This window comes from Rana temporaria, chromosome 4, assembly GCF_905171775.1.
Source record: "Rana temporaria chromosome 4, aRanTem1.1, whole genome shotgun sequence".
Classification (NCBI taxonomy): Eukaryota; Metazoa; Chordata; class Amphibia; order Anura; family Ranidae; genus Rana; species Rana temporaria.
Window position 1 is genome coordinate 331,259,663 of NC_053492.1, and position 27,680 is coordinate 331,287,342.

The following is a 27,680-nucleotide window of genomic DNA, read 5'->3' on the forward strand; positions in this document are numbered from 1 at the left end:
AAGAGAGGGAACATCAGGGAGTTTGGTAAAATGTGGAACCCTTGGTTGGAAGAAATGAGATACCCTGTGTGAAAAGAAAACCCAATAAAGCAGATGGTTAGAGTAGGGAGGGAAAAGGGTAAAACAAAAGGTGGAATATTGAAGATATGTACGAAATATGTGAAACAGAAATGGTAAAAAGAACATACAAAAATATATGATTGTAACCATTTGTTGTTTTTAAATGTTGAAGAAAATCAATAAAGAATATGAAATTTAAAAGGAACTGACATACACCAATGGCTGCAACTGAAGGGGAAGTTCTGGAAGAGGCATCTGCCCAGGACAAGTAGTCCGGAGCCGAAAAGCTCCTACCCATCAACATTCTGGAGATTTGGACAATTCATCTGGCCAGGGTTTGACAAATTTGCTTGGAATCTAGGAGCCAGCTAAAAAAGTTAGGAGCCAGATAAACGTGCCCGTCCCGCCAAGCTTGCGCGCAGAAGCGAACACATACCTGAGTAGCGCCCACATATGTAAACGGTATTCAAACCACACATATGAGGTATCGCCGCGATCGTTAGAGCGAGAGCAATAATTCTAGCCCTAGACCTTCTCTGTAACTCAAAACATGCAACCTGTAGAATTTTTTCAACATCGCCTATTCCACGAGCGGACGCAATTTTGAAGCGTGACATGTTGGGTATCAATTTACTCGGCGTAACATTATGTTTCACAATATAAAAAAAATTGCGATAACTTTACTGTTGTCTTATTTTTGACAAAGTGCGCTTGTAAGACCGCTGCGCAAATACGGTGTGACAGAAAGTATTGCAACGATCACCAATTTATTCTCTAGGGTGTTAGAATACAAAAATATATATATAATGTTTGGGGGTTCTAATTAGAGGGAAGGATATGAGGTGAAAACAGTGAAGAAAACACATTAGAACTGCTGTTTTACTTGTAATGCCAACGGCCACCACCAGATGTTGCGAGGTCACAGAAGTAAGCTTGGGCCTTCACAAGTCTGCAAAGCCGCGGCCTCAATTACCGGCCGTCGTAGGCCCGCCGCGTGATCGCGCATCGGGGAGGTGGCGGCGCACGGAGACGGCCTCAATTACCGGCAAGCGCCAGGTCACAATTGCGACCGGGCGCCCGGATATTGTCGAGCCCTGCATCTGGCCTTACAGACTATAGGGTTGTCCTGTTTGGATATAGTCCGACAACGCTACAGCTGTGGCCTATATCAATCACCAAGGGGGAACCAGAAGTCTGGATGCTCAAAGAGAGGTGAATCACATCTTGTCCTGGGCAGAAAGGCATATTCCTTGCCTGTCTGTGGTCTTTATTCCAGGAAAAATGGTCTCTACAACCCGACATATTTCAAGTCATGTGTCAGAAATGGGGTACCCCAGATGTGGACCTGTTGGCTTCTAGGTTCAACACAAAACTAGACAACTTTGTCGGGTCGGATGCCCTGACAGATTCGTGGGATCGATATTCTCAGATTTATGCGTTCCCTCCAGTTCTGCTTCTCCCACGATTCCTTCAAGAGGGAAGGGAGTCAAGAGGGCTAGGAAAGTCTGTGATTTTGGTTGCCCCGGCTTGGCCCAGGAGACCCTGGTACACAGAAATCGTAAGGATGGCAGTAGGAAGACCCTGGGTTCTCCCAATACACTCAGACCTACTGTCGCAGGGTCCAATATTCCATCCTGCCTTACAAAGTCTAAATTTGACGCTTTAGCTGTTGAGACCCACATTCTGAGGAAACGTGGGCTCTCAGGGCCAGTCCTGTCCACTCTGGATAATGCTAGGAAGCCGGCCTACAGGCTCCTCTATTACAGAATCTGGAAGGCATATGTTTCCTGGTGTGAACCCAGAAGATGGCATCGTAGGAAGTATGCCATTAATACGATTCTTGCCTTTCTTCAGTTGGGCTTAAATATGAAGTTGGCTTTGAGCACTATCAAGGGCCAAATCTCGGCCTTGTCGGTATTCTTTCAAAAACCGCTTGCCTCTCATTCCCTAGTCAGGGCCTTTGTTCAGGGTGCACTGCGTTTGCATCCGCCGGTTAAGTTTCCCTGTGTGCCCATGGGATTTGAATTTGGTATGATCGGTTTTACAGAAACTACATTTTGAACCTTTACATTAGGTTTCTCTAAGTCTGTTGACACAGAAACAGTTTTTTCTTGTAGCCATATCCTCAGCAAGGAGGGTATCGGAATTGGCGGCTCTTTCGTGTAAAGAACCATATATGATTTATCACGATGACGGGGTGGTGCTGCGTCCTCACCCAACTTTCTTACCCAAGGTGGTTTCAGGTGGAAATGTCCGACCGTGTGTAAGCGGCATAACTTTTTATGCTGCGTACATACGGTCGAAATTCCGATGGAGGCTTGTCCGTAGAAAAGTCAGAGCGTGTGTATGCACCATAACTTTTTATGCCACGTACATACGGTGCATGTATGCCCATCATTAGAAGTGGGTGGATGAAGGGAGGTATTCTAATGGTGGGCATACCCACCGATCAATCTCTTTTTTTTCGTTCAGCCAACAGGCTGCATGAAAAAAAATATTACAATACATGTCCAACAAGAACCATCAACGTATGGTATGTTGCTGGACTTTGAATGGTTATACCAGAATGATGCCTGTGGGTTTAGGTATCATCTTGGTATCATTATTTTCAGCCAGCGGTCGGCTTTCATGTAAAAGCAATCCTAGCGGCTAATTAGCCCCTAGACTGCTTTTACAAGCAGTGGGAGGGAATGTCCCCTCCCCCAGTTATAAACGGCGCCATTGGGAAATTGGGAAAGCATTTTATCACACCGATCTTGGTGTGGTCAGATGCGTTAGGGCAGAGGAAAGATCCAGGGTCTAATAAACCCCATTTTTTTCCAAAAAAGGAGTACCTGTCACTAACTATTGCTATATTAGGGGATATTTACATTCCCTGACATAACAATAAAAATGGTAAAAATAAATAAATGGAAGGAACGGTTTACAAATAAAATAAAATAGCAAAATAAATAATGATAATAAAAAAAAAGCATCCCTGTCCCCCCCTGCTCTTGCGCAAAGGCGAACACAAGCGTCGGTCTGGAGTCATATGTAAACAGCAATTGCACCATGCATGTGAGGTATTACCGCAAAGGTGAGATCAAGGGCAGTAATTTTAGCAGTAGACCTCCTCTGTTAATCTAATGTGGTAACATGTAAAGGCTTTTAAAAATGTATGTAGTTTGTCGCCACTGCGCGTTTGTGCGCAATTTTAAAGTATGTCGTGTTTGGTATCCATGTACATGGCCTCCAAATCTTTTTTATTTCATCAATAATTTGGGCAATATAGTGTGTTTTAGTGCATTAAAAAAAAAAAATTCCCCAAAAAATGCGTTTGAAAAATCGCTGCGCAAATACTGTGTGAAAAAAAAATGCAACACCAACCATTTCATCTGTAGGGCCTTTGCTTTAAAAAAATATATAATGTTTAGGGGTTCAACTTAACTTTCTTGCCCAAAAAATGTATGTTTTCATGTAAACAAAAAAAGTGTCAGAAAGGGCTTTGATTAGAAGAGTGGGTGATGTGTGAAATAAGCTTCTAAATGTTGTGCATAAAATGCCAGGACAGTTCAAAACCCCCCCCCCCAAATGACCCCATTTTGGAAAGTAGACACCCCAAGCTATTTGCGGAGAGGCATGTCGAGTCCATGGAATATTTTATATATAAGTTGTCATTAAATGATATATTGCTCAAACATGCCATGGGCATATGTGGAATTACACCCCAAAATACATTCTGTTGCTTCTCCTGAGTACGGGGATACCACATGTGTGAGAATTTTTGGGAGCCTAGCCGCGTATGGGACCCCAAAAACCAAGCACCGCCTTCAGGCTTTCTAAGGGTGTAAATTTTTGATTTCACTCCTCACTGCCTATCAGTTTCAGAGGCCATGGAATGCCCAGATGGCACAACCCCCCCCTCCCACCAAATGACCCCATTTTGGAAAGTAGACTCCCCAAGCTATTTGCTGAGAGGTATGGTGAGTAGTTTGCAGATATCGCTTTTTGTCACAAAGTTTTAAAATTTTAAAAAGAAAAAAAATATATATATTTTTCTTTCTTCGGCCCAGATTCACAGAGAGCAAGGCGCACTCTACGCCACCGTAGCGCACACACCGTACGTCACGCCAACATAGCGCGGCGAGGCAAGTATTGCATTCAGCAAGCCAGTGCACCCAACGCTGCGCCAGTGTGGCGTGGGGTTCATAGGTGCACTCTGGTGTAGGTGGAAGTGGGCGTGACCCCATGCAAATGATGGGCCGAGCGCCAGACAGGTACGCCAGCGTGGCGCAGTGTTTTTCGCATAGCGTATCACGAACTGCGCATGCGCCGTGACGTGGGCGCATGCACAGCACACCCCCTGCTTACAACCACGCCGCCACAACCGCCTAAGCTACGCCGGATCACCGCGTACGCCGTGAACATAACGTACGCCCAGCGAGACGCACGTCCAACGCACAGTACGCCGGCTTGTGTTCCCTGGTGCAGACGACATGTCAGACAGTGACAGTGAGAAGGAGAAGCGCAAGAAGAACTTCTCTGTGGATGAGAGGGCGATCCTGACCACGGCCATTGGGAAGTATGATACATACCTCTACGGAGCACAGAGCGGGAGGACAAGCAAGGTCAGGAAACTTGAAATCCTGCAGAAGGTGACCTTGGAGCTGAACACCCTCGCACACGAAACCCGAACATGGAAGGGTGCAGAAGAAAATTAATGACATGCGTCGGCGTGTCAGGGAAAAGCTGACGAAGATGAAGAGGCACCTCAGGGCCACGGGAGGCGGATCAGCTAGCAAGTTGAAGCTGTCTGCTGAAGAGTTGGTCATAGCCGGAGCAGGTGGAGGGCTTGGAGGGATTGGACTCCAGCGAACACGACTTGAGGAGGGGTAGGTGTGTTTCAACCCCCATCCGGTGTGGAGCATGTGAGGGGGTGCAAGGGAACATGTGACAAGTGTGTGGGCCCACCAACATGTGAATGCTGTGTGTCATCCACAGATGTGCTGGAGGGAGCTGGGCCATCATCTGCCTCTGGACACCCACGCCAGGCAAACAACAACATGTCTATCGGTCTGACCCCTGGGAAGCCACGAAGCTTGTCAACACGCCGTGGCTGCAGCAACGGAGGAGGGGAGTGCACACACAGGTGCATTGGAGGTCGTCGTGGAGGAGCCTGTGGACATCCAATAGGAGGACATCCTGTACCTCGATGAGGAGGTGACCCTCTGCGCCGGACCCTCCGAGACGGTGAAAGTCGCAGACCTCATAACGCCATCGACGCCCATCAGGGGAACCCCCCAAGGGCCACCCCGGCAAGAGGGACACCTTTAAGGGACACACCGGCCAGAGGGACGCAACCGACTGCAACTCCCAGGAAGGCCCTAAACAAGAACAGGGCTGGAACCGGATCAGTCCAAGAAGGGCTTGAGAGGGAACAGGCCCGCCATACAGTAGGTGAACCCGATTTTGTGTCAATCTCGCTCTCTTTCTCAGCGAGATTGAGCACCTACGAGCCCCATCGCGGGAGCCAGCGCCGAGCTGGCTTGCCGCGATGGAGACAGAGCCGTCATAGAAGCGACGGGAGATCCGACTTGGATTCCCGCCAATTCTACACGTGTGCGGCGTTTGTTATGAATCCTGAAGGGGAAGTCCCCGCCGGATTTTAAATAAAAATCCGGCATGGGCCCCCCCTCAGGAGCATACCGGGCCCTTAGGTCTGTTATGGGTTGTAAGGAGAGCCCCCCCTACGCCGGAAAAAACGGCGTAGGGGGTCCCCCTACAATCCATACCAGACCCGTATCCAAAGCACGCTACCCAGCCAGCCAGGAAGGGAGTGGGGATGAGCGAGCGCCCCCCCCCTCCTGAGCCGTACCAGGCTGCATGCCCTCAACATGGGGGGGTTGGGTGCTCTGGGGCAGGGGGGCGCACTGCGGCCCCCCCCACCTCAGAGCACCCTGTCCCCATGTTGATGAGGACAGGGCCCCTTCCCGACAACCCTGGCCGTTGGTTGTCGGGGTATGCGGGCGGGAGGCTTATCGGAATCTGGGAGCCCCCTTTAATAAGGGGGCCCCCAGATACCGGCCCCCCACCCTAAGTGAATGAGTATGGGGTACATCGTACCCCTACCCATTCACCTGCAAGAAAAGTGGTAAAAACACAAATAAACCACACAGTGTATTAAAATATTTTATTTTTCTGCTCCGGAGGCCGCCCCCTGTCTTCTTTATTAGCTCTTTTACCAGGGGGGGCTTCTTCTTTGACGTCTTCGGGTGGGTGGGGGCCGCCGTCTGGTTCTCTTCCACCGCCGGGGGGGGTGGCTTTTAAAAAAGCCCCCACCCCCCGGCGGGTTTCCTCCGGCGTCTTCGGCGGGGCTCTTCTTCTTCCGCTATCCCGACGGGTCTTCTCCGCTATCCGGGGGGTCTCGCCGCTCTCCGCTGTTGACTCGTCGCACCCCGGTTCTTCGTATCGCTGTCCGGTCCCTTCTTCCGCGCTGTGACGTCATGTTCTTCACTTCTCTTCTTCTCCCGATGTTGACTCGCCGGTCCTCCTCGCTGAAATGACGGATGCGCGCCTTGCATCGGACCTATATAGGCCTCACAGTCCCATCATGCTCTGTACCTACCCATGTGATACCTACCACGTGGTAGGTATCACATGGGTAGGTACAGAGCATGATGGGACTGTGAGGCCTATATAGGTCCGATGCAAGGCGCGCATCCGTCATTTCAGCGAGGAGGACCGGCGTGTCAACATCGGGAGAAGGAGAGAAGTGAAGAACATGACGTCACAGCACGGAAGAAGAACTCATCACAGCACGGAAGGAGAAGACGTACAGCACGGAAGAAGACACCGGACAGCGAGACGAAGAACCGGGGTGCGCCGAGTCAACAACGGAGAGCGGCGAAGACAGAAGGAGAACCCCGGAGAGTTGAGAAGACCCGTCGGGATAGCGGAAGAAGAAGAGCCCTGCCGAAGACGCCGGAGGAAACCCACCGGGGGGTGGGGGCTTTTTTAAAAGCCACCCCCCCGGCGGTGGAAGAGAACCAGACGGCGGCCCCCACCCACCCGAAGACGTCAAAGAAGAAGCCCCCCCTGGTAAAAGAGCTAATAAAGAAGACAGGGGGCGGCCTCCGGAGCAGAAAAATAAAATATTTTAATACACTGTGGTTTATTTGTGTTTTTACCACTTTTCTTGCAGGTGAATGGGTAGGGGTACGATGTACCCCATACTCATTCAATTAGGGTGGGGGGGCCGGTATCTGGGGGCCCCCTTATTAAAGGGGGCTCCCAGATTCCGATAAGCCTCCCGCCCGCATACCCCGACAACCAACGGCCAGGGTTGTCGGGAAGGGGCCCTGTCCTCATCAACATGGGGACAGGGTGCTCTGAGGTGGGGGGGGCCGCAGTGCGCCCCCCTGCCCCAGAGCACCCAACCCCCCCATGTTGAGGGCATGCAGCCTGGTACGGCTCAGGAGGGGGGGGGCGCTCGCTCGTCCCCACTCCCTTCCTGGCTGGCCGGGTAGCGTGCTTTGGATACGGGTCTGGTATGGATTGTAGGGGGACCCCCTACGCCGTTTTTTTCGGCGTAGGGGGGCTCTCCTTACAACCCATAACAGACCTAAGGGCCCGGTATGCTCCTGAGGGGGGGACCCATGCCGGATTTTCATTTAAAATCCGGCGGGGACTTCCCCCTCAGGATTCATAACAAACGCCGCACACGTGTAGAATTGGCGGGAATCCAAGTCGGATCTCCCGTCGCTTCTATGACGCGCTTGCTGGGATGTGCTATCACTATTCCAGTGAGTGTGAGATGTCGGCGAGATCTCGGCACCCTGTCGCCGAGTATCAGCGCGACGCTGTCGTGCTAAAAGCACAATATCACAAACACCTACTGTACACAGCACATGGCAGACATAGACATCGACCTCAACCGTGTGGGTGACAGCATAGCCTCCTTTGTCGTGTCCTCAGAGAAGGCACAGGCTGAGTACACACTGGCTGTGCAGGGCACCGCAGCCACAATGCAGCAGTGCCTCATACAGCAGGCCAAACACATAAAGGCCATCTGTGACTGCATGCAGGAGGTCAATGCTAACTGTGCAGCCATGGCCACATGCCTGTGTGACCAGTCACAGACCCTGGATGCCATGTATCAGCACATGTTAGCAGGGGTTCAGCAACATCCGAGGACCATGGATCGGCCATGGACAGGAAGGTGACCCAGCAACGCAACACCACGTCCATTGAGCAACAGCAGCAGGGATCGTGACCGAGGTTAGGAGCCTGGGCGGAATCGTGCAGGCCAACACTGCCGCCATCCAGTTTGAGGGACGCCAAAACAGGCACCTGCAGCGCCAACACAACGCCAGTCAGAGGCAGATGCATGCGGAAACATATGGCGTGCTGACCCGCATTGCCATTGCCTTGGAGGGGATGCAGGCAACATCTAGATCCATATCCAGGAGCGACAGCCCAGGGGATGACCCGCCACGGGATGCCCCACCCGAGTCATCGCCACGACACCTGCGGAGCAGATCCCTGGGCACGAGGCATGGACCGCGGGAGGGCAAGTGACCGTCCCGAGGACAATGGCACCACAAGTGCAGCTTCGGGTCTGAGCATGTTTTATTTTGGGTGACGTGCACAGAGGCATGTGCCGTGCACCTGTAAGGGCTTGCCATGGCGGACAATGGCATGGTCCAATATTTGTTTTCTTTTCATGGACCGTGGGACATGTGTGTCACCCTCACTGATGTCACAGCAACATCGGACTGCACACGGTCAGGAGTGCAGAAGTCTCTACGGTGACTGGATACCGGTTTGCATGGGCAGTATTTGCCCGGTGATGACAGTGCTACGGTGTGACTGGTGTGTGAGTGTGTGTATGGCCAATGTGTCCAGACAGGCACAAGGCCATTTCTGCCAGCACTGCGTGTCAACTTTACAGGGGTCACCTTGGATCGTCGGGGAGAGGTTATCCCCACGACCGTGTGGATGTGGTATGAATGTACAGCAACATCATTGGGGCCTTGGCATGGCGTTGCTGCTCCCAAGTCCCGCGCGGTGGACTTGGGCTAAAACAATGTGGTGTGTGTGAGCTAGGGACCACAGTGGTGCGCATGCGTGCATTGTCCGTGTGCCATGATGAATGTGTGTGTTGCTGCAATTCAACATGCAAAGATGCATTTCACGAGGCAACTCCTGACTGCTGTTCCTTCAGCAGACGGGGTAGCCTCGGGCAGGGGGGGACTGTGTGGTGCGGGGGTCAGGTCATCACATATGTCAATCTCCAGGCCCTTTCTCATGGCGTAGTTGTGCAGCACGCAACATGCACCGATCTGGCACACAAGGTTTGGGGAATACAACAGGGCCCCCCCGTACTTATCCAGGCATTGGAAACGGGACTTCAGGATGCCAAATGTGCGCTCCACCACTGCACGGGTGCGTAGTTGTGCAGCATTGTATCTTCTCTCGCCTCTGGTTTGGGGATTCCGGTATGGAGTCAGGAGATGGGGCCCAAGTGCATATGCCGAATCACCTGGAAGGGTAAAGACAGGAGGATGTTAGCCGTGGATGTGCCCCTCGTGATGTCTGCATCATGGGGGCGGACAGTCATGCCTGACACCCATGTCACTCACCAAGCAGCCAGCTGTCCCTGTACACATTCTGTTCGAATTCTGTTGGGATGGTGCTTTGACGGTATATGTAGCTGTCGTGGCTGGCCCTGGGGTGTTTGGCACGGACGTGCCATATGAGGCATTGGGCATCGGCTATCACCTGTACGTTGATGGAATGCCACTGCTTACAATTGCGGTATATGTGCTCTGTGGCAGGGGGGGGCCGTAGTGCCACATGTGTGCAATCAATAGCCCCGACGGTGCGTGGGAATCCGGCAATGCTGTAGAAATCCTGCATTGCCTTCTGCCGCAGGTGCTCATGGGTCGGTTTGATGATGTGGTGGGACATGCGTGTGAGGATTGCGGGGACGACCTGGTGCACGCATCTGCTCATGGTGGATTGTGACATGCCAGACACGACTCCACTTGTACATTGGAAAGATCCACTGGCGAGGAAATGGAGTGTTGCCAGTAACTTGAATGGTAAGGTGCATGCACCAGACAACGGGAAACCTAAATGCACTTCCGGCGCCGGGGATCAAATATCAACTGATCCCAAGTGAAGAAAAAAGATGTAGCACAAGTGAAGTGAATTCTATGAATAGTAATTAAAATTGATAAAAAAACGAAGAGCAGCTATTTAAAACGGGTAAAACCCATTGACAGTATAAAACAAAGTATCAAATAAATAGAACTATGGTTCAAAAATGATAAAAACAGCGCTGAAAAAATTTTAGTGAATAACCCCAAAAGAGAGGATTCTAGTGAGAATACAGAAGTGGTGTGCTAGGTGATCAAAAATCAGGTGGAAGTGCACCCTATACCCTATTTAAGATTCACCCAAATACTGTGAGAGTGCCCACTTCTGAAATGCAGGCTTACGCAGCCTGCAAAAGGGACGTTTTAAACTCAAAAGCACTCCTTCAACTGTTCTTCAAAATCTCTGTGACGGTCAAGCTTAGTGATGTTACATGTAAACAACAAAAACACTAAGATAGTGAAGTATTGCTAAAACATTATTCCATACACTATTAAGGAGATAAATCCCCCTATGTAAATTGCCCGTACAGGAAAGTATAAAAGAATGAACAAAAAGCAAGCCTGTATTCTCTGCTGTAGTCTGCTGTAATCGCCGTCCTATGGACACCAGGGGCCGCACGAGTGCTTCTGACGCCGGTATGCAGGTGGATGGTTGTAGACTGCAGGGAGGCTTCCGTGTTGCGCTGTTGTAGCCACGCCCTGACGCGTTTCGTCACTTCCGACTTCAACAGAGGGCGTGGCTACACAGCGCTGTCACTATCCCTTTGTATCCCGTCGGCGGCAGCTATTGGATGCGCATGATCCGCCCCCCGGACACGATAGGTGCACGCCGGACCAGGAGGAGGGACAGACATCAGCTGTACCGATTAGGGAAAAAATAGGGAACTATGGACTAGTAAACGGCTGCACTTTTAATCGAGCACTATGTCTCTCAGATAGACCAGCAAACTGGATGCATGTAACACTTAAATCGCGGGGGAAATTATTTGTAAATAATTTCAGCAATCCAGCATTGGTTATTAAAAACGTATGTTAAGAAAGATTTAACAAATTTAGGGAGAGTCCGCCCAGCCAATCAAAGTAGGCCTGGGCGGGAGTTATGCAAATTAGCATGCGGGACATGTAACAGATATCTGGAAGCCGTGCTTCACGCAGCCAATCATCATAGGCTAGGGCGGGTTATTTCCACACAGCAGGTTCAGTAACATGTATATTGTTAGTTCAGTCGTCCCAGACAGAGCACCATAGGTATAGGGAAGTGCTATTAGTGTCTATATTACTTTATGGGGGACTGAACAAAATAGATAGATAATGGCCCAAAGGCGATGGTTGCATAGCAAGGATAACAACGTGTGTAGTCTATTATTGGAAAAAATTCCATTTAGGACTTACGTATTATACGTGACATCTGTAGGGTCTGTATCACGTGTAAATCCTACTCCCATCTAATAGGATAAATGGGTAATGTATAGCGCTACTGCTGGTTACAAAAAGTTGAGCGGTGGGGATCACAAAAATATATGAGCTAGAGAATACACTCATTAGATATTTCCCATTGAAGAACCCAGTAGCACAAATAAGGAGGTGCAGCAGTAGGTACATACTGCAACAATGTATGGAAGAGAAGAATAAATATAATATTATAAAAAATACTATATATAAAAAATTAATATATATATAAAAAATTAATCAATAGATATCAAATAAAAGGAGGACAATCTATCGTCATGAAGGAAGAGGGGATTGGTAGTAAACGGATACATAAATATGTAAAAACACACATATATATATATATATATATATATATATATATATATATAACACAGTAAAATGTGCTAAAAATATATATATATATATATAAAAATAAGTAAAAAGTCAGTAAAACATCAGTAAAAAATCAATCAAATGAGGCCCATAAAAACTTCTGAAAGAAGAGAGATAAGACACAGACACATATGTATATATATATATCCCCTTCAGGTAAGAACAGAAGCAAGGGTCACTGAAAGATGTCTTGTTGTGGACCACCATATAGGTATTTTAAGAGTCGCTGATGAAACAATTTATATCAAGTTCAACGTTGAGGCCTTTTGGCAACAACGTATCAACGGCATAGATCCACTCGGTTTCACGTTTTGAGAGTTCTCTAACTATATTAGAACCTCTCCATGATGCTTTGATGTGGTCGACACCCCAAAATTTGAGGCCAGCCGGGTCCTGGTTGTGATGCTGTTTAAAGTTAAGTGACACACTGTGGTCTTTATATCCCAACTTGATATTTGCCACGTGTTCAGCTATTCTGACCTTCAGGGCACGTTTGGTTCTCCCTATATACAATAACTTACATGGGCACTCCAACACGTAGACCACGTGGGTGGTATTACAAGTAATAAAGTCTTTTACAGTAAATACCATTCCATTCGATGTAGAAGTAAAGGTTTCCACGGGGCCTCTAGACCTGTCGGCCTCTCTGCAGGGGAGACATTTTCTGCATGGAAAAAAAGAGTCCTTATCCCAAAAAGAAGGGGGTTTCTTTGGGGCATCCAGCACTTTTTTCATGATCTTGTCGCCAATGCTCACAGCCTTTCTATATATAAACCCAGGATTGGACGGGAGAACTGTACTTAAAATTTTATCTAAAAACAGGATATGCCAATGAGTTTTAAAAATTCTCTCTACGTCTTTGTACTGGCTGTGGTATCCAGAAATAAAACTCCACTCATGTGTGTTTTTGGTTTTTGGTGTCATGGACCTGGTTGTCAGAAGGCAGTTTGCTCTTGGTATCAGAGAGAGGTCTTTAATAATTTTTTCCAGATGTGAATCCTTATATCCCTTTTCAACGAATTTCTCTTTGAGAACCAGGGCCTGTGAAATGAAGTCAGTATCTTCAGTGCAATTGCGTTTGACCCTCATTAACTGGCCCTTAGGTATATTCCTAAGCCACATAGGATGGTGTCCGCTGTGTGTTGGTAGATAACACAGGCCCTGGTTCTCAAAGAGAAATTTGTTGAAAAGGGATATATTTTGTTGTGTTTTACTCTATTCTTTTCTATTCTATTAATTTCTAGTCAGTTCTATTCTTTTATTTTCTATTCCGTTATGTTCTAATCTATTTTAGTCTATTCTTCTATTTTCTATTGTATTCTATTTTTTTCTCTCTTCTTTTTTATTCTATTCCTGTTTTCGACTTTGATTTGGATTTCAGACAGATTTTGTTTCTTTATTTCGGATTCATTTAAATTCATTACTATTGTAATTCGGAAATTCGGATACATCCAGATTTCTAAAAAATAGAAAATCCCTCCAAATTATCATTTGGAACTAAATGAACAGCACATGTCTACTGCAGATCTCTAACCTTTAAGCAGCAGTTAAAGGACCAGACACCATCCTGACTTTACCCTATACAATGCGTGTACCACCAACAGAGTCCCCAGGGACAGAGTTCTACTACAGGCAGACAATGTATAGCACCCTGTGGCTAACACAGGATCCAGTGACCAAAGCAACATTACAATTAGTGGCTTAGGGTTTTTGGTAGTTAAGGGGTAGGATCAGGGTATATTAAGTGTAAGAGAAGTTTGATGTTCACTTGGTTAGAACTCAGTTTATAAAAAGGTTGAGTGTGAGCATCAGCCAAGTGTCCCATTGACATCTTTACAGGTTTGTGCTTTAACCACTTCCCGCCCGGTCAATAGTATATTGACGTCCGGGAAGTGGTTGTGTTATCCTGACTGGACATCTATTGATGTCCAGCAGGATAACATGCCGGTGCGCGCCCGGCGATCATTGATGCGGGGTGTCAGTCTGATCAGCCACGTGAACAGCCATGTCCAATCAAGGCTGATCACGATGTAAACAGGAAGAGCCGTTGATCGGCTCTTCATCAGCGCAGCCCCCCTTCCCCCTCGGATGCCCACACTGGACCACCGGGGAAAGGGGCAACCATAAAAAAAACACCAGGGAAGGGGGCAACCATAAAAAAAACAATAAAAAAAATTAGAACAATAGTTGCCAATCAGTGCCCACAAATGGGCGCTGACTGGCACAAATGGGTAAGTAAACAAGTGATACCCAGCAATGCCATCAGTGCCACCCCTCAGTGTCCATCAGTGCCACCTCTCAGTTCCCATCCATGCCCAGTGCCCACCTATCAGTGCCCATCTGTGCCACCCATAAGTACCCATCAGTGCCGCCTATCAGTGCAAACCAGCGCCGCCTATCAGTGCCCATCAGTGCCGCCTCATCGGTGCCCATCAGTGCCACCTCATCGGTGCCCATCAGTGCCGCCATATCAGTGCCCGTAATTGAAGAAGAAAAATGACTTATTTACAAAAAAAATAACAGAAAAAAATTAAAAATATTTTTTTTTCTAAATTTTCGGTCTTTTTTTAGTTGTTGCGCAAAAAATAAAAAAAATCGCAGAGGTGATCAAATACCACCAAAAGAAAACTATTTGTGGGAACAAAATGATAAAAAAATTGTTTGGGTACAATGTAGCATGACCGCGCAATTGTCATTCAAAATGCGACAGCGCTGAAAGCTGAAAATTGGCTTGGGCAGGAAGGTGCGCAAATGCCTGGTATGGAAGTGGTTAATGATCATCCTGTCACACGTTAATGTGCATTTTGGTAAGACAGACACTTTATTTGAATGAATTGCCAATGTACCACAATGGACGAAGAAACATGCTTTCCTTATTTTTCCTGAGGCAGCGCACCACAAGGCATGATGGTGTGTTAATGTTTGCCACAACACAAAATTATTGGCACAGTAGCTCAATGCATAAGCATGAAGCAGACTTAAGGATTATGTCATGGCTAGGGTTCAGGTGGTGTAGATCAAGGCTTTCTACTCTTTTCAACAGTTGTCAGAGTTTGCTGGTGCTCAAAAACAGCATAATAAAAGAAAGATATGACTAATATGTCACTTACCTTAGAACTTTCATATGTAAGTTTTAACTCAGAACCTGGCACCTTCAACAGACGAAACAGCAAACCCTTTAACTTCTGAACAGACATAGAATCTAAAATAATGAAAATAAAGCTTACTTCTGTAATATGAACATTTTCCTTAGCTTATAATTGAGTGTTAAAACCTTGGACAATAAAAAGGTACAAAAACTTGACTTTCTTCTAAATATGATAATTTTTTTTTACTTTTCAATATTTTAAAGCAACAAATACATATGGAAATTTAACACAAGACCCATAATGATTCCAGGAACATTTTTAATCGCTTGTCAAGTGGCTCACGCTCATATACTTTGGCAGAATGGCACTTCTGCGCAAACTGATGTACCTGTACGGGTAGCGTGCCCGTGGACTCGATGTCCGCCAGCAGCCCGAAATCATGGCGGGGAGAGCAGAATGGAGAAACAAGGCATTTCCCTGTTCTGCCAAGTAACATGGGGAACAATGATCTCTGTCATGTCAGTGGTAGCCCATCACCCCTACAGTTAGAACATGCTGAGGGAACACGCGTAACCCCTTGATCGCCCCTAGTGTTTAACCCCTTCCCTGCCAGTGACATTTATACAGTAATCAGTGGCTATTTTTAGCTCTGATCGCTGTATAAATGTCAATGGTTCCAAAATAGTGTCAAAAGTGTCCACTTTGTCTGATCAGGCCTTGAACATTTCAAACAAACTGTTTGAAGAACTCAAGCCATAAAGCCAAAGAACCTGCAATCTCTGCTTTGTTAAATAAAAGGATGGAGAAAGCTTTAAGACTTGTTATTTCAGCTGATCCCTGTCTAGAGGACTAGCAAGGCTGTCCAAAGTCTCTTTTTAGAAAACTACTAAAGAAAAACTAGTTTAAAAAATAAGTGTTATTCTGCCTATTTATTTATTTTTTTTGAAAATCTTTTATTGAGTATAAAACATACAAACAAACCACATCAGTAAACCTGCCACAGCATTGGGACCATACCCACGCAGGAGTCAGTACCAGCTGGCCATAGGCTGCTTTCATCATTAGTAACATACAGTTGCAGCACGTTTACAAGAAGGGACAAACAAACAATCTAGTGCAGTAGTGGCTCCCGCTCAATTAAAATGTCCAAGTATCAAATTCTTTAGTCGAGGCCCAAGGGACAGCAAATTATATCCAGCAAACCCATAGCAGAGATTCGAATACAGAGAGGAAAAACAAAAAAGAAAACACAAGTACAAGCCCAGTCAGTCTCCGGTCGCCGTGGAGGCCTCTGCTAGCCATTTGGCCCACACTCTATCATACTTTTTGGGGTATCCTCTATTTTGGTAAGTTCCTTTATAGAGTGGCAGTACTTTATTGACATGTGATTTCCATAGCAGTATGGACGGTGGGGCACGTTTTTTCCAGCAGAGAGTGATCATTTTCCTGGCATAGAATAACAGGAGTCCTATCAGAGTTCTCTCTGCCACCCTGGGAGCCAATTCTTCTACCAAGCCCAGAAGGCATATCTGCGGGGTTGGGGCTACATCTATTCCTACCACCTCTTGTATCACAGATAGTACTTGTGACCAGTAGTGTTTAATTACTGGACAGGACCAGAAGATGTGTATTAAGTCGCCCGGGTCCCCGGTACACCTCCAGCACTCCGCTGACAGGGAGGCTTTCATTTTATGCAACCTATACGGGGTAATATAAGCCCGGTGTAGAATTTTATATTGTATGAGACGATCTCTAAGGGAGACCAGTATTTTGAAGGGGAAATCCCACATGTCCTCCCAATCCTCTGAGTCCATTCCCGGGATGTCCTGTGTCCATCGCTGACGGAGCTTAGACAAATCTGGAGAGGAGACTCTAAGGAGATGCGCGTAGAGGACCGAGGTCGGTTTCCTGGTACATTCATAACGAATGACCCTCTCTAGATCAGATTGCACTATTTGCGTGACATTTGGTGTTATTTGGGCTTTAAACGCGTGAGACAGTTGAATATAGCGAAATAAATGCGAGGAAGGTACATTGTTATGGGATACCAGAGGATTAAAGGGGCATATAGCCGTGTCTGTGGCGAGGTCAGATAACAGTTTAATACCGCATTTGGCCCATATTTTGGGGTCCGGTAATGAGAAAAGATGGGGCAGTGTAGGGTTGTTCCATAGGGGGGCATGTGGGGAGACTGCAGTCCACGGGAACTTCTCAATTCCCAATCCCGCCCCCCAGGCCTTCAGAGTCGTGCGCATAGGGGTGGTCAAATTATATGGAGCCCTAGGACCGCGAAGGGGTAAATGTGTTAGGGCCTCTACAGAACGGACCACCGCCGCCTCCAGAACAGACGCTGGGTTGGACGCGTCCGGCACCAGCCACCAAACTGCTGTGACCAGCTGGGCTGCCAGAAAATATTTCCGGCAGTCCGGAAACGCCAAACCCCCCTGCGACACCAGACGCATCAGTGTGGATCATTTAAATCTAGGAGGATTTGGACCCCAGAGGAAGGAGGAGAAGAGTCGGTTCAATTTCGTAAAAAATGAGCAAGGTATCCACTGTGGGGAGTTACGGAATAAGTAGGTAAATTTAGGTATGATTTTCATTTTAATTAAGTTAATGCGGCCTAATAAGTACAGAGGAAGGTTCTCCCAGGCTTTTGTTTGGACTTTACTCCCTGGATCACCAGCTCTAGGTTAAGGGGTATAAAGCTGGACGCGTCCCTCGAGACGCGCACCCCCAAGTACACCATTTCATCGACCCATTTCAGTTGGATATCCGGCGGGTTTTTAGCTTCAGGGTCTATAGTTAGCAATTGGGATTTGTGCCCAGTTCACCCGTAAACCTGTTATTTTAGAGAAGTCAGTCAATACTTGCAAAGCTCCTTTAAGGGAGGGGTCCGCGTCGTTCAGAAATAGTATGAGGTCGTCTGCGTACAGAGCTACCCTCTTCTTCAGCCACGCTATTTTTAGTCCTTTTATGTGGGGCTAGACACGCAAGGCCTCCGCCACCGGTTCCATAGCAATCGCGAACAATGCCGGAGAGAGAGGGCAGCCCTGCCTGGTACCCCTGGAAAGCGGAAAGGAGAGGGAGACGTCACCTCCCAGTCAGATAGCCGCCCTCGGGGATTTGTATAGAGTCTGCAGCCAGGTAATAAAAACCCACGGAAATCCCATCCTCTGCAGAGTTTCCCAGAGAAATGGCCGCTCGATCGAATCGCATGCCTTTTCAATGTCGAAGGAGGCAATCGTTCTAGTGCCCACATTGTCATGTACGGCATGCAAGTTGGTGAATAGTCTGCGGAGGTTAATATCCGTGGATTTATTGGCCATGAATCCAGTCTGGTCCGTGTCTATAATAGAGGGCAGTAGTGGGTTGAGCCTAACGGTGATCAACTTAGATACAATTTTGAAATCAATGTTGAGAAGTGCTATGGGCCTGTAAGAGGCGCACTGTTTGGAATCTTTATTGGGCTTAAGGATTAGAATAATGTTAGCGTCTGCCATGGAGGGTGGGAGCGCTCCCTCCTCCAGACAGTGGGTATACAGGTCAGCCAGCAGGGGAGCCAGGAGATCCGCAAGAGATCGATAAAATTCGACAGGTAGACCATCAGGATCCGGGGACTTCCCAGGTGTCAATGTGTTAATAAAAGCATGTACTTCCTCTGCAATGATAGGCCTGACCAAATGGGACCTCTCCTCATCCGAGAGCCACCCCAGAGCCAGGGAGTCCAGGAGAGGTGCCATCTCGCCAGGAGTCATACCCGGAGGGAGCGTGGTACTGTACAGTGTCTGGTAAAAGGTCTGAAACTCCCTCAGGATACCCCCCTGGGAAGTGATAGGCTCACCCGCAGGAGAAACCAGTTCAGGGATCAGAGTCATAGGGGTGTCATGATGGGACATCATGACTAGTAGCCTACCGTTTCTATCCCCCTGCTCAAAGTATCTTTGTTTTGTGTGGAACATTTCTAAACGAGTGACGTCACTGAGATGGAGATCCCTCCTGGTGGACTGCAGCCGTTCGAAGTTGGAGACCGAGGGGTCAGACCCGTAAGTGTCAACCGCCTCCTTGATCTCCCCCGACGTGTTGGCTTGTTGATTCACCTTCACTGCCTTAATTGCTGACATATAGTGTCCTCTAGTGAACGCCTTAAATGCGTCCCATACTGTGGGAGGAGAGGAAGACCCTGCGTTGTGTTCCCAAAATTCCCTCAATGTATGTGGAGTCTGCCCTGAAATCTCGTCATGGGAGATCCAATGGGCCCCCAGGCGCCACATGGAACCACTGCGTTTTTCTCTGGTGCGCATAGTGATCTTAAGGGGGGAGTGGTCAGACAGCCCGCTAGGTAGGTAGGCTGCCTCCACTATGTCAGTCAACATGAGTTGATTTGCAAACCCGTAATCAATTCTGGAGGTGGTTTTGTATGAGGTAGAGAAACAGGAGTACGCTTTAGTCAGGGGATGCAACCACCTCCACACCTCAGTGACCCCTGCCGAGTGTGCCCACCCCAGCAGGCTCCCGGCAGAGGATTGTGATGGCATGGGCCTGTCAAGCTCAGGGGAGAGGGTGTTATTGAAGTCACCTAGGATTAACAACTTTGCTGGGCAGTACTGGGAAATTCTCTCCAAAATAGTATACAACACTTCCGGTTTGAAGGGTGGTGGGATATAAACACCTACAATAACATATCGTTGCTGCCAGGCCGACAATACCACAATTACAAATCTGCCATGGGGGTCTGTATGGACCGCCTCAACTTTACACGGGAAGGATTTATTAATCAATATAGATACCCCCCTGGCATATGAGGAATACGTGGCATGAAAAGTTTTCTGAACCCAGGGTCTCTTCGAGGCCATCAGTTTGCCACCCATCAAGTGGGTCTCCTGTAGGATCAGTACCTGCGGATTGTGCGCCCTGACATACTGGAACATCAGCGCCCTTTTAGATTTGAGGCCTCTGACATTCCAGGATATCACTGACATTGTTCCGTAATTATGTGATGCCATGATCCCAGGGGAGAATTGCGAACTTCAGGGTGAATGGGTCCCAACAGAGACCCACCCGATGAGTGTTTTGAGAGCCAGAGCCAACCACACATAACACATGAAAAACAAAGAAAACAATGAAACTTCCCAGGCACAGTGTGCCTTCCCTACCGGGAAACCCGGCTCCCCCCAAAAACACGGGGGATGGGCCGGGAACCGGTCTGTACCCAAAACTGAACATAACATTGTAAAGCGCTGACCCAAAAACTAGGCCCCACTACAGTCCTGCGCAGCACTGAACTAAAGCTGCAGGCTTAAGTAAGGCTAATTTAACGTCTCTACAGGTGAGTGGAGAACAGCGGGACAAAGACTCCGCCAATTCCTGGGGTGACCCCAACTCGTGTTCAACTTACAACCGCAGACAAGGGGGTGGGGGACGTGTACCTCGACACATCGAGAAGGGTTGGGCAGTCTGGAACGGTGATGTAGTTCCTCCAGCTATAGGAATACCTCCAAGAAAATACGTTTGGGGTAACTCCGGTATTTGCAAGGAGTTCAGTAGGATATAGAGAACAAGGATGTGGAAAATCCGTGCATCTGACGGATTAGTGAGAAGATTCTTTCAGTGCAAGGTGGTCAGCCAATCATCAGCATCCGCTGGGGTATCGAAGAAGCAGACCGCTCCGGCATGCTGGACTCGCAAACGGCTGGGATAAAGCATGCTATATTTAATTTCCTTATCTCTGAGGCGTCTGCGGACATCATTGAAGGTTTTTCTCTTCCTCTGTAACTCAGCTGGAAAATCAGGGAAAAGAAGAACAGAGGTGTTGCAATATTTAAGTGTGGGATGTTTGCGGGCTTCAAAAAAGGGACCCTGTCCCTGTCCCGATAGTTGAGAAAGCGGACTAGGAAAGGTCTGGGAGGTTTCCCCACAACAGCTCGGCCCGTAGGCACCCGGTGGGCCCTTTCAACCACGTAGGTAGGGGAAACATCCGCAAAGCCCAGGAGAGTCTTGAAGAACGCCTCTGCGAATACAGCAGGGTGATCCCCCTCTTATCCCTCAGGCAGGCCGAGGACTCTGACATTGTTGCGCCGCAGCCTGTTCTCTGCGTCGTCCGACTTTGCAAAAGGGACTGCACCGTGTGTTGTAACTCAGCAATGGAGGTGGCATGTGTGTCCGTAAGATCTTCAGTGGCTGATACCCTGGATTCTGTTTCGGTCACCCTCCCACTTAATTTGGCCAGGTCATTCCGTATGAGACTACACTCTGCGGCAAGGTGATTAATGCGTACCAGCAGCGAAGGTTTACTCTGCTCTATCGCTGCCAAGATTGTGGCCGTGCCGTCAGGAGATGATGGAGCCGGCCCCTCTGCTGCTGGGACCTCACCAGGATCCATGTCCAGGTCGGCCAGCAAGGCCCGAATGCGCCCGACCAGTATTGGGTCCGTTTGCGGGGAGGAGGGCGGCGGTGGTCGGAGCGGTGTATTGGCCTTAGCGGCTTTGGAATTCCCCTTTCCCTTTTTGGAGGAGGGGGACATCTGGTATATCCCGAAGAGGGCACACACTTGGCAAGTTAGCAAGGATGGAAGGCTAGGAATACCAAGGAGAAGGAGGCCCAGAGCAGTGGAGCAGAGGTATCCGAATGGCAGAAGCTCCTTAGACTCAGGGCGCTACAGTTGGCAACCAAAGGCAGTCTTTACAGGCCAGCACACCAGGCTGCAACAGGTGGGTGCACAGACAACCGGGCTGATGGATGGACACACTGCAGGCAGAGACAAGGTGATGAGGCTGTGTCCACCAGTGGGACAGGCCCAGAGCAGAATGACTGAGGCAGAGGGATGGCAGAGAATAGGAGATACTAAGCCCCAGGATTACATAAACAGTCACTGCTGGGCAGCACTCCAGGCCTTGGCAGGGATGTGAAGGGGTGACAGGCCATGTGGAGCAAGACGATCTGCGCTCCGGATACCAACCGCGCCGGCCGCGGCTCCCCAGCGGGACAGCTTCTCAGGAAACACTGGTGTTTCTCAGGCTGTACTAGGCCACACCCGGTCGCGGCCTCCACGGACCTCTCCAGCAGCCAGTCGGGCCTCCGGATCGTACCAGGAAGAAGGATGGGCAGGCAGATGTGGAGGAGGAGCAGTCTCTTACCTCCAGACAGGCCAGGATCGGATCGCCCAGGAGCAGTACAGGCCGGTAAGATGGCGGCGGCCGCAGGCGCGTGGGAGCTGTAGCCTGCAGGCCCCCGGGGCAGAGAAACTCCTCAATTTTTGTCCCAGGACACCACAGGGGACACGGGGGAGAAGGCTGGCAGGGTATCCACCGGTATCAGCAGGTTAGATGCACGGATGGCACAGGATTAGGTAAAGGAATGTCGGAGCTTCCCAGAAACACGTCCGCCGGCTCTCACATCAGGACACGCCCCTATTCTGCCTATTTTTAAAAGTATATGATAAAAAGTGTTCAAATTATATTTTATAGTCCATGTCATAGTCATTATTTCAGTGTATGCTGGCACAATAGTAATTATGTTAAAAAATAATAGGATTTTTGTACTCCATGGATGGACACAGCCTTTACACATGGCTTGAACGTGGACATTGACCGTAATTGTTTTCTGGCCAACCCTTAATTTTGTTTACTAGTCCTCATATACACTCTTCGCTATCAGTTATTTTAGGGTTGAGGACCCAATTGGGTACCATTCTAAAGGAAATCATGCCTTACTCAGTTCACTCAACCTTTCGGAGGTGGGCTATTATCATGGTTTCCTATGCAACACCCACTACACTCCTTTATTGAGATCTTTTCCTTAAGATTTTAAACTCCTACATACACTGAGGTTCCAGTCTAATTATATTTTAGAGTATGTGGGGTGACAGAGGGACTGGGTGAATAGTTCTTTAATATGACCCCATTCCACCATGCTTTATGTGTTTTCCTTTTTCCCCGCCACTATGAAAGGTTCATTATAAGAGGGGTTGGTGTTATTGCTCTTGTAGGATATGTGGGTGTACACCTGTTTAGCCTGGAAGGGATTTCTAGTTACTGGTCACACCTAGGCAACATGCAGGATAGAATCCACCACTAAATGGGATTGATTAATGGGCCATCAGTATTGTAGCTATATGTACATACCTATATACCTATAACATTTCCTTTAGGGCGGTAACCCAATGTATCATATTTATTTGTACGTATTATTATTTGTTTGCTCTTAATTTAAGCCTTGGCCTCTTAAATGGGGCTGATCCTGTATGCTTAGCGGTAATTTTTTCATGATTAATCCTTGTGAGTTTTTTTAGAAGTATTATGGGTATAATGCTGGTCTGCAATCTATTCTTTACATTGCTTACGTGTGGTATTTTTAAATTCATATACCCATTGGTAATCTAACCTCCCGACAATATCGAGGATGGTGAACATCTGGGGATAATAATTATACATGTATTACCCAGCCTTACAGAGGCTAATACCCATGTTATATAGCACAAGGGATTATAATATAATTTTTGACCACTAGGGGGGAGTAACATCGTGCTGCGGTATCAGTAACTCCAAGGGTGTGTGTCCTTCCTCCCATTTCTTTCCCCACGTAAAGAATAAGGGGTATGTTAGCATTAACCTATCTCTATGATTGGCTGATTTCCAAAGGAGAGGGCAGCTGATGTAGCACAGTGTCACCCATTTAAACTTGGCAGTGACTAATGAGGAACAACGCCCCAGAAGACGATTTCACGAAACACGCGGAACTTGCGCATTACGTTACTTCCGGGTCAGCGTGAGGTGGAACGCAGCTGGAGCGCACGCTGCAAACCACCGCACACACGCTTCTGATACCCGGTGAGCTACAGAGTGCACAGATGCACCTTAGCTTGTTTGTTTTTAGTTATTTTTTGGTTTTAATACTGACTTTTAGCTGCTCCATTGTGTGGAGTGCGGTATTATCTGTTACAACCGCTGGCTGTAATAAATTTATATTTAAAAAAACAACTACACTATTGGAGCATTTTTTTCCTCTGAGGGATCAGTGAAAGCTGTGGTGCTATACAGACGTTAGATTGGATAGCTGCAGACCTGGTGAGGAGAGAACTGGAGCAGTGTCTGGGAAGCCTATACTACACGCTTGATACCCCTGGTGGGGAGCGACATCTGGTGAGTTGGGACCCCTGAGGGGAGTACCTGGATCACCGCAAATTATTGTGTATAGGAGCACTTCCTTCACTACAAGAAGCCTTTCCTAAGTCCTATGGTCTGGATTCATTATAAATCGGCATGCAACATATGTCCTAGAGACTAACGTATTCCTGTTTTTCTGGCATTGACTGATGATCTTTTATGCCATTGATTGATATATATTTTTTTGGAACTATTTGAATTGCTTGGACTACCCACTGAAGTTCTGGCTGCGGCTTGCTCTTCATTTTTTCTCATTTTTCTTTTTCCTGATTGGGTGTATTGTGGCATTTGGTTTTTCACTATTTATAGCTGGATTCAGGAAGAAGGGCCTAACGTTAGGCAGGCGTAGCATATCTCATATATGCTACGCCGCCGTAAGTTAGAGAGGCAAGTGCTGTATTCACAAAGCACTTGCGTCCTAAGTTACGGCGGCGTATCGTAAATGTGCCGGCGTAAGCGCGCCTAATTTAAATTGTGAAGAGGTGGGCGTGTTTTATGTAAATAAAGCACGACCCCACGTAAATGACGTTTTTAACGAACGGCGCATGCGCCTTCCGTGGACATATTCCAGTGCGCATGCTCCATATTACGCTGCAAAGACTTATTGGTTTTGATGTGAACGTAAATTACGCCCAGCCCCATTCACGAACGACTTACGCAAACGACGTAAAAATTAAAAAATTTGACGCGGTTCCGACGTCCATACTTAACATTGGCTGCACCATCTTTTTGGTGGAATATCTTTAGGCCTGAAAACGCCTTACGTAAACGGTGTATCTTTACTGCGACGGGCAAGCGTACGTTCGTGAATAGGCGTATCTCGCTGATTTACGCATTCTAGGCGTAAATCAGCATACACGGCCCCTGATACGCCGGCGTAACTCTACCTGAATCTGGCTATTAATCTCTGTATGACCGTAGGTTGGTGTTAGAGCAGGTCTGTGTGGGCCCCCATTCACACCATATACAGGTTATACTTGGGGATTACTGTTCACAGGTTTCATATTAATATATACAGTTTATATTTTATATATATATATATATATTTCTTTCTTCTGTTCACTGTTTATTATATGCATTACTATTAATAGGTATTGACATTGTACATAGTAATTGCACTGTATATTTACTTTAATCACACTCACACCTAAGTGTAGGGGTGAAAACACAGGCACCGCCACTACCCCCATTCTCACATTTATTATATGGGTTATGTTCCTGTTCAGAGGAGAGGACTAGGCAGAACATGTTAGATATTTAAGTACATGTTACTTTAACAGAGTTGAACAGCCTTGCCCAGTGGCGGTCCCTCCGGACATAACCCTCTTCCCTGCAGCATGCAGCCTCAATTCGTTACAAGCAGTACAAACCTAAAAAGGAGGGGTGGAAGCCGTGTCCTTCCATGGACGACAGAGAAAAGGAGTTTACGGTGAGTACAACAATCCTATTTTCTCTTTTCGTCCATGGACGGACACGGCCTTCACAAGTCTTAACATATGGGACGTCCCCAAGCAGTGTCAAAAAACGAGGGGTGGGAACAGTATCAGTAAAAACATACAACTTCACCCCAAAACAAGCAGAGCTCCTCAACGAGGGAGTTGCAACTTTAAACAGCCGCCTGCAAAACCTTGTGGCCGAAGATGCACTCACATCAACCTTGTAAAACTTGGAAAAAGTGTGAACGGACGACCAAGTTGCCGTCTTACACACCTGTCAGACAGACGCTTGATGTTGGAAAGCCCAGGAAGCACCAATTGCCCTGGTCGAATGTGCCGTGATGGGAAAGGGGGGCGTCCGCCTCCTAAGAGCATAGGCCTGTATGACGTTCTGCCTGATCCACCGAGAAATGGTGGCCGACAAGACCGCCAGGCCCTTTTGTAGACCAGATACCGTCACAAATAGTGAGTCAGACCGCCGAAACTGAGACGTAGCAGACAGGTACACCCGCAAAGCACGTACAACGTCCAAAGTATGACGCGCAACCTCCCTAGGATGCACCGGCCGAGGACACAAGGATGGAAGTAAAATGTACTCGTTAAGATGAAAGGCGAAACCACCTTTGGAAAAAAGGACCGCCTTATCCTTATGGAGGACCAAGTATGGCGATATGCAAGACAAGGCTGCCAATTCAGAAACACGTCTGACAGATGTAATGGCCACTAAAAAGGCCACCTTCTGAGATAGTGTCAAGAGAGGAATCTCTCTGTTTTCAAAGGGAGGTTCCTGAAGAACCGAGAGCACCAAATTCAGATTCCATGGAGGAAGAGGTGGTTTAAGAGGGGGGAGTATATGACGAACCCCCTGCACAAAAGTACCCAACAGAGAATGGGCTTCCAAAGGGCGCTGAAAGAACACAGCCAAGGCTGAAATCTGTCCCTTAATGGTGCTTAAGGCAAGTTTCTGATCTACTCCAGGCTGTAAAAACAGCAGGACCCTGGAAACCGAATACGTCCGTCGACGCCACCCCATCTCTTCGCACAAGGAGATATAGGCCTTCCAGGTGCGATGGTAGATCTTCCTGGAAGAAAACTTCCATGCCCTCAGTATGGTTGAGATGACCGAGTCGGAAAAACCCTTAGTACCTGGCTTTCAATAGCCATGCCGTTAAAGCCAGCGACTGTAAAGCAGGATTAAGTATGAGACCCTGAGACAGAAGGACCTCCCACATTGGCAGCTGCCAGGGTGCATCCGCCACCAGGTGCACAAGATCGGCGTATCAAGGATGCCAAGGCCAGTCTGGAGCGATTAGAATCATCGGGATCCCTTCGGCCTCCACTCTGCAGAGCAGCCGAGGAAGCAACTTCAATGGAGGAAAGGCATAAATTAGCCGATACTGACCCCACAGGGCCACCAACGTGTCTGCCCAGGGATCTCTGGACCTGGCTACGAACCTCGACACTTTGCGGTTGAGGCGAGAGGCCAGAAGATCCACGTCCAGTGTGCCCCACCTCTTGCAAAGGAGTTGAAATGCCTCCGAATGCAATGACCATTCCCCCTGGTCCAGCATCTGATGACTCAGCTAGTCTGCCTGCCAGTTTTCTACGCCCGGAATGTAGACGGTCGACAGAGCCGGCACGCTTCTTTCCACCCACCGCAGGATGTGAGTGACCTCGGACGCTGCAGCCGAGCTCCATGTTCCCCCCTGATGGTTGACATAAGCCACCACCGTGGCGTTGTCCGACTGAATCCTGATTGGGAAACCTTGCAACCTCCTCGACCACGAGGAGAGGCATAGCCTGATCGCCCGAAGTTCCAGGACATTGATCGGCAGATGGGATTCCTGTAAAGTCCAGCGACCCTGGGCCCACTGGACCCCCCAGGCGCCCCCCCAACCTATGAGGCTGGCATTTGTCGTAATCACCGTCCACGGGAAGGGAAGAAACGACTTCCCGGACCGAAGAGCC

The 27,680-nt window shown here is 48.2% G+C and overlaps 1 protein-coding gene across 5 annotated transcripts in view; it reads right to left on the bottom strand.

Moving 5' to 3' along the window:
* Window positions 1–27,680, bottom strand: part of TBCE (tubulin folding cofactor E) — a 619,064-nt gene that overhangs the window by 33,528 nt on the left and 557,856 nt on the right. For 4 of the 5 annotated variants that reach the window (XM_040350725.1, XM_040350726.1, XM_040350722.1 and 1 more), the window contains one exon: window positions 15,134–15,225. The exons of the other annotated variant lie outside the window; for it this stretch is intronic. In XM_040350725.1, coding sequence (XP_040206659.1) covers window positions 15,134–15,225 — 92 coding nt within the window. The remainder of the gene's footprint in view (window positions 1–15,133; window positions 15,226–27,680) is intronic. 5 annotated transcript variants of the gene reach the window in all.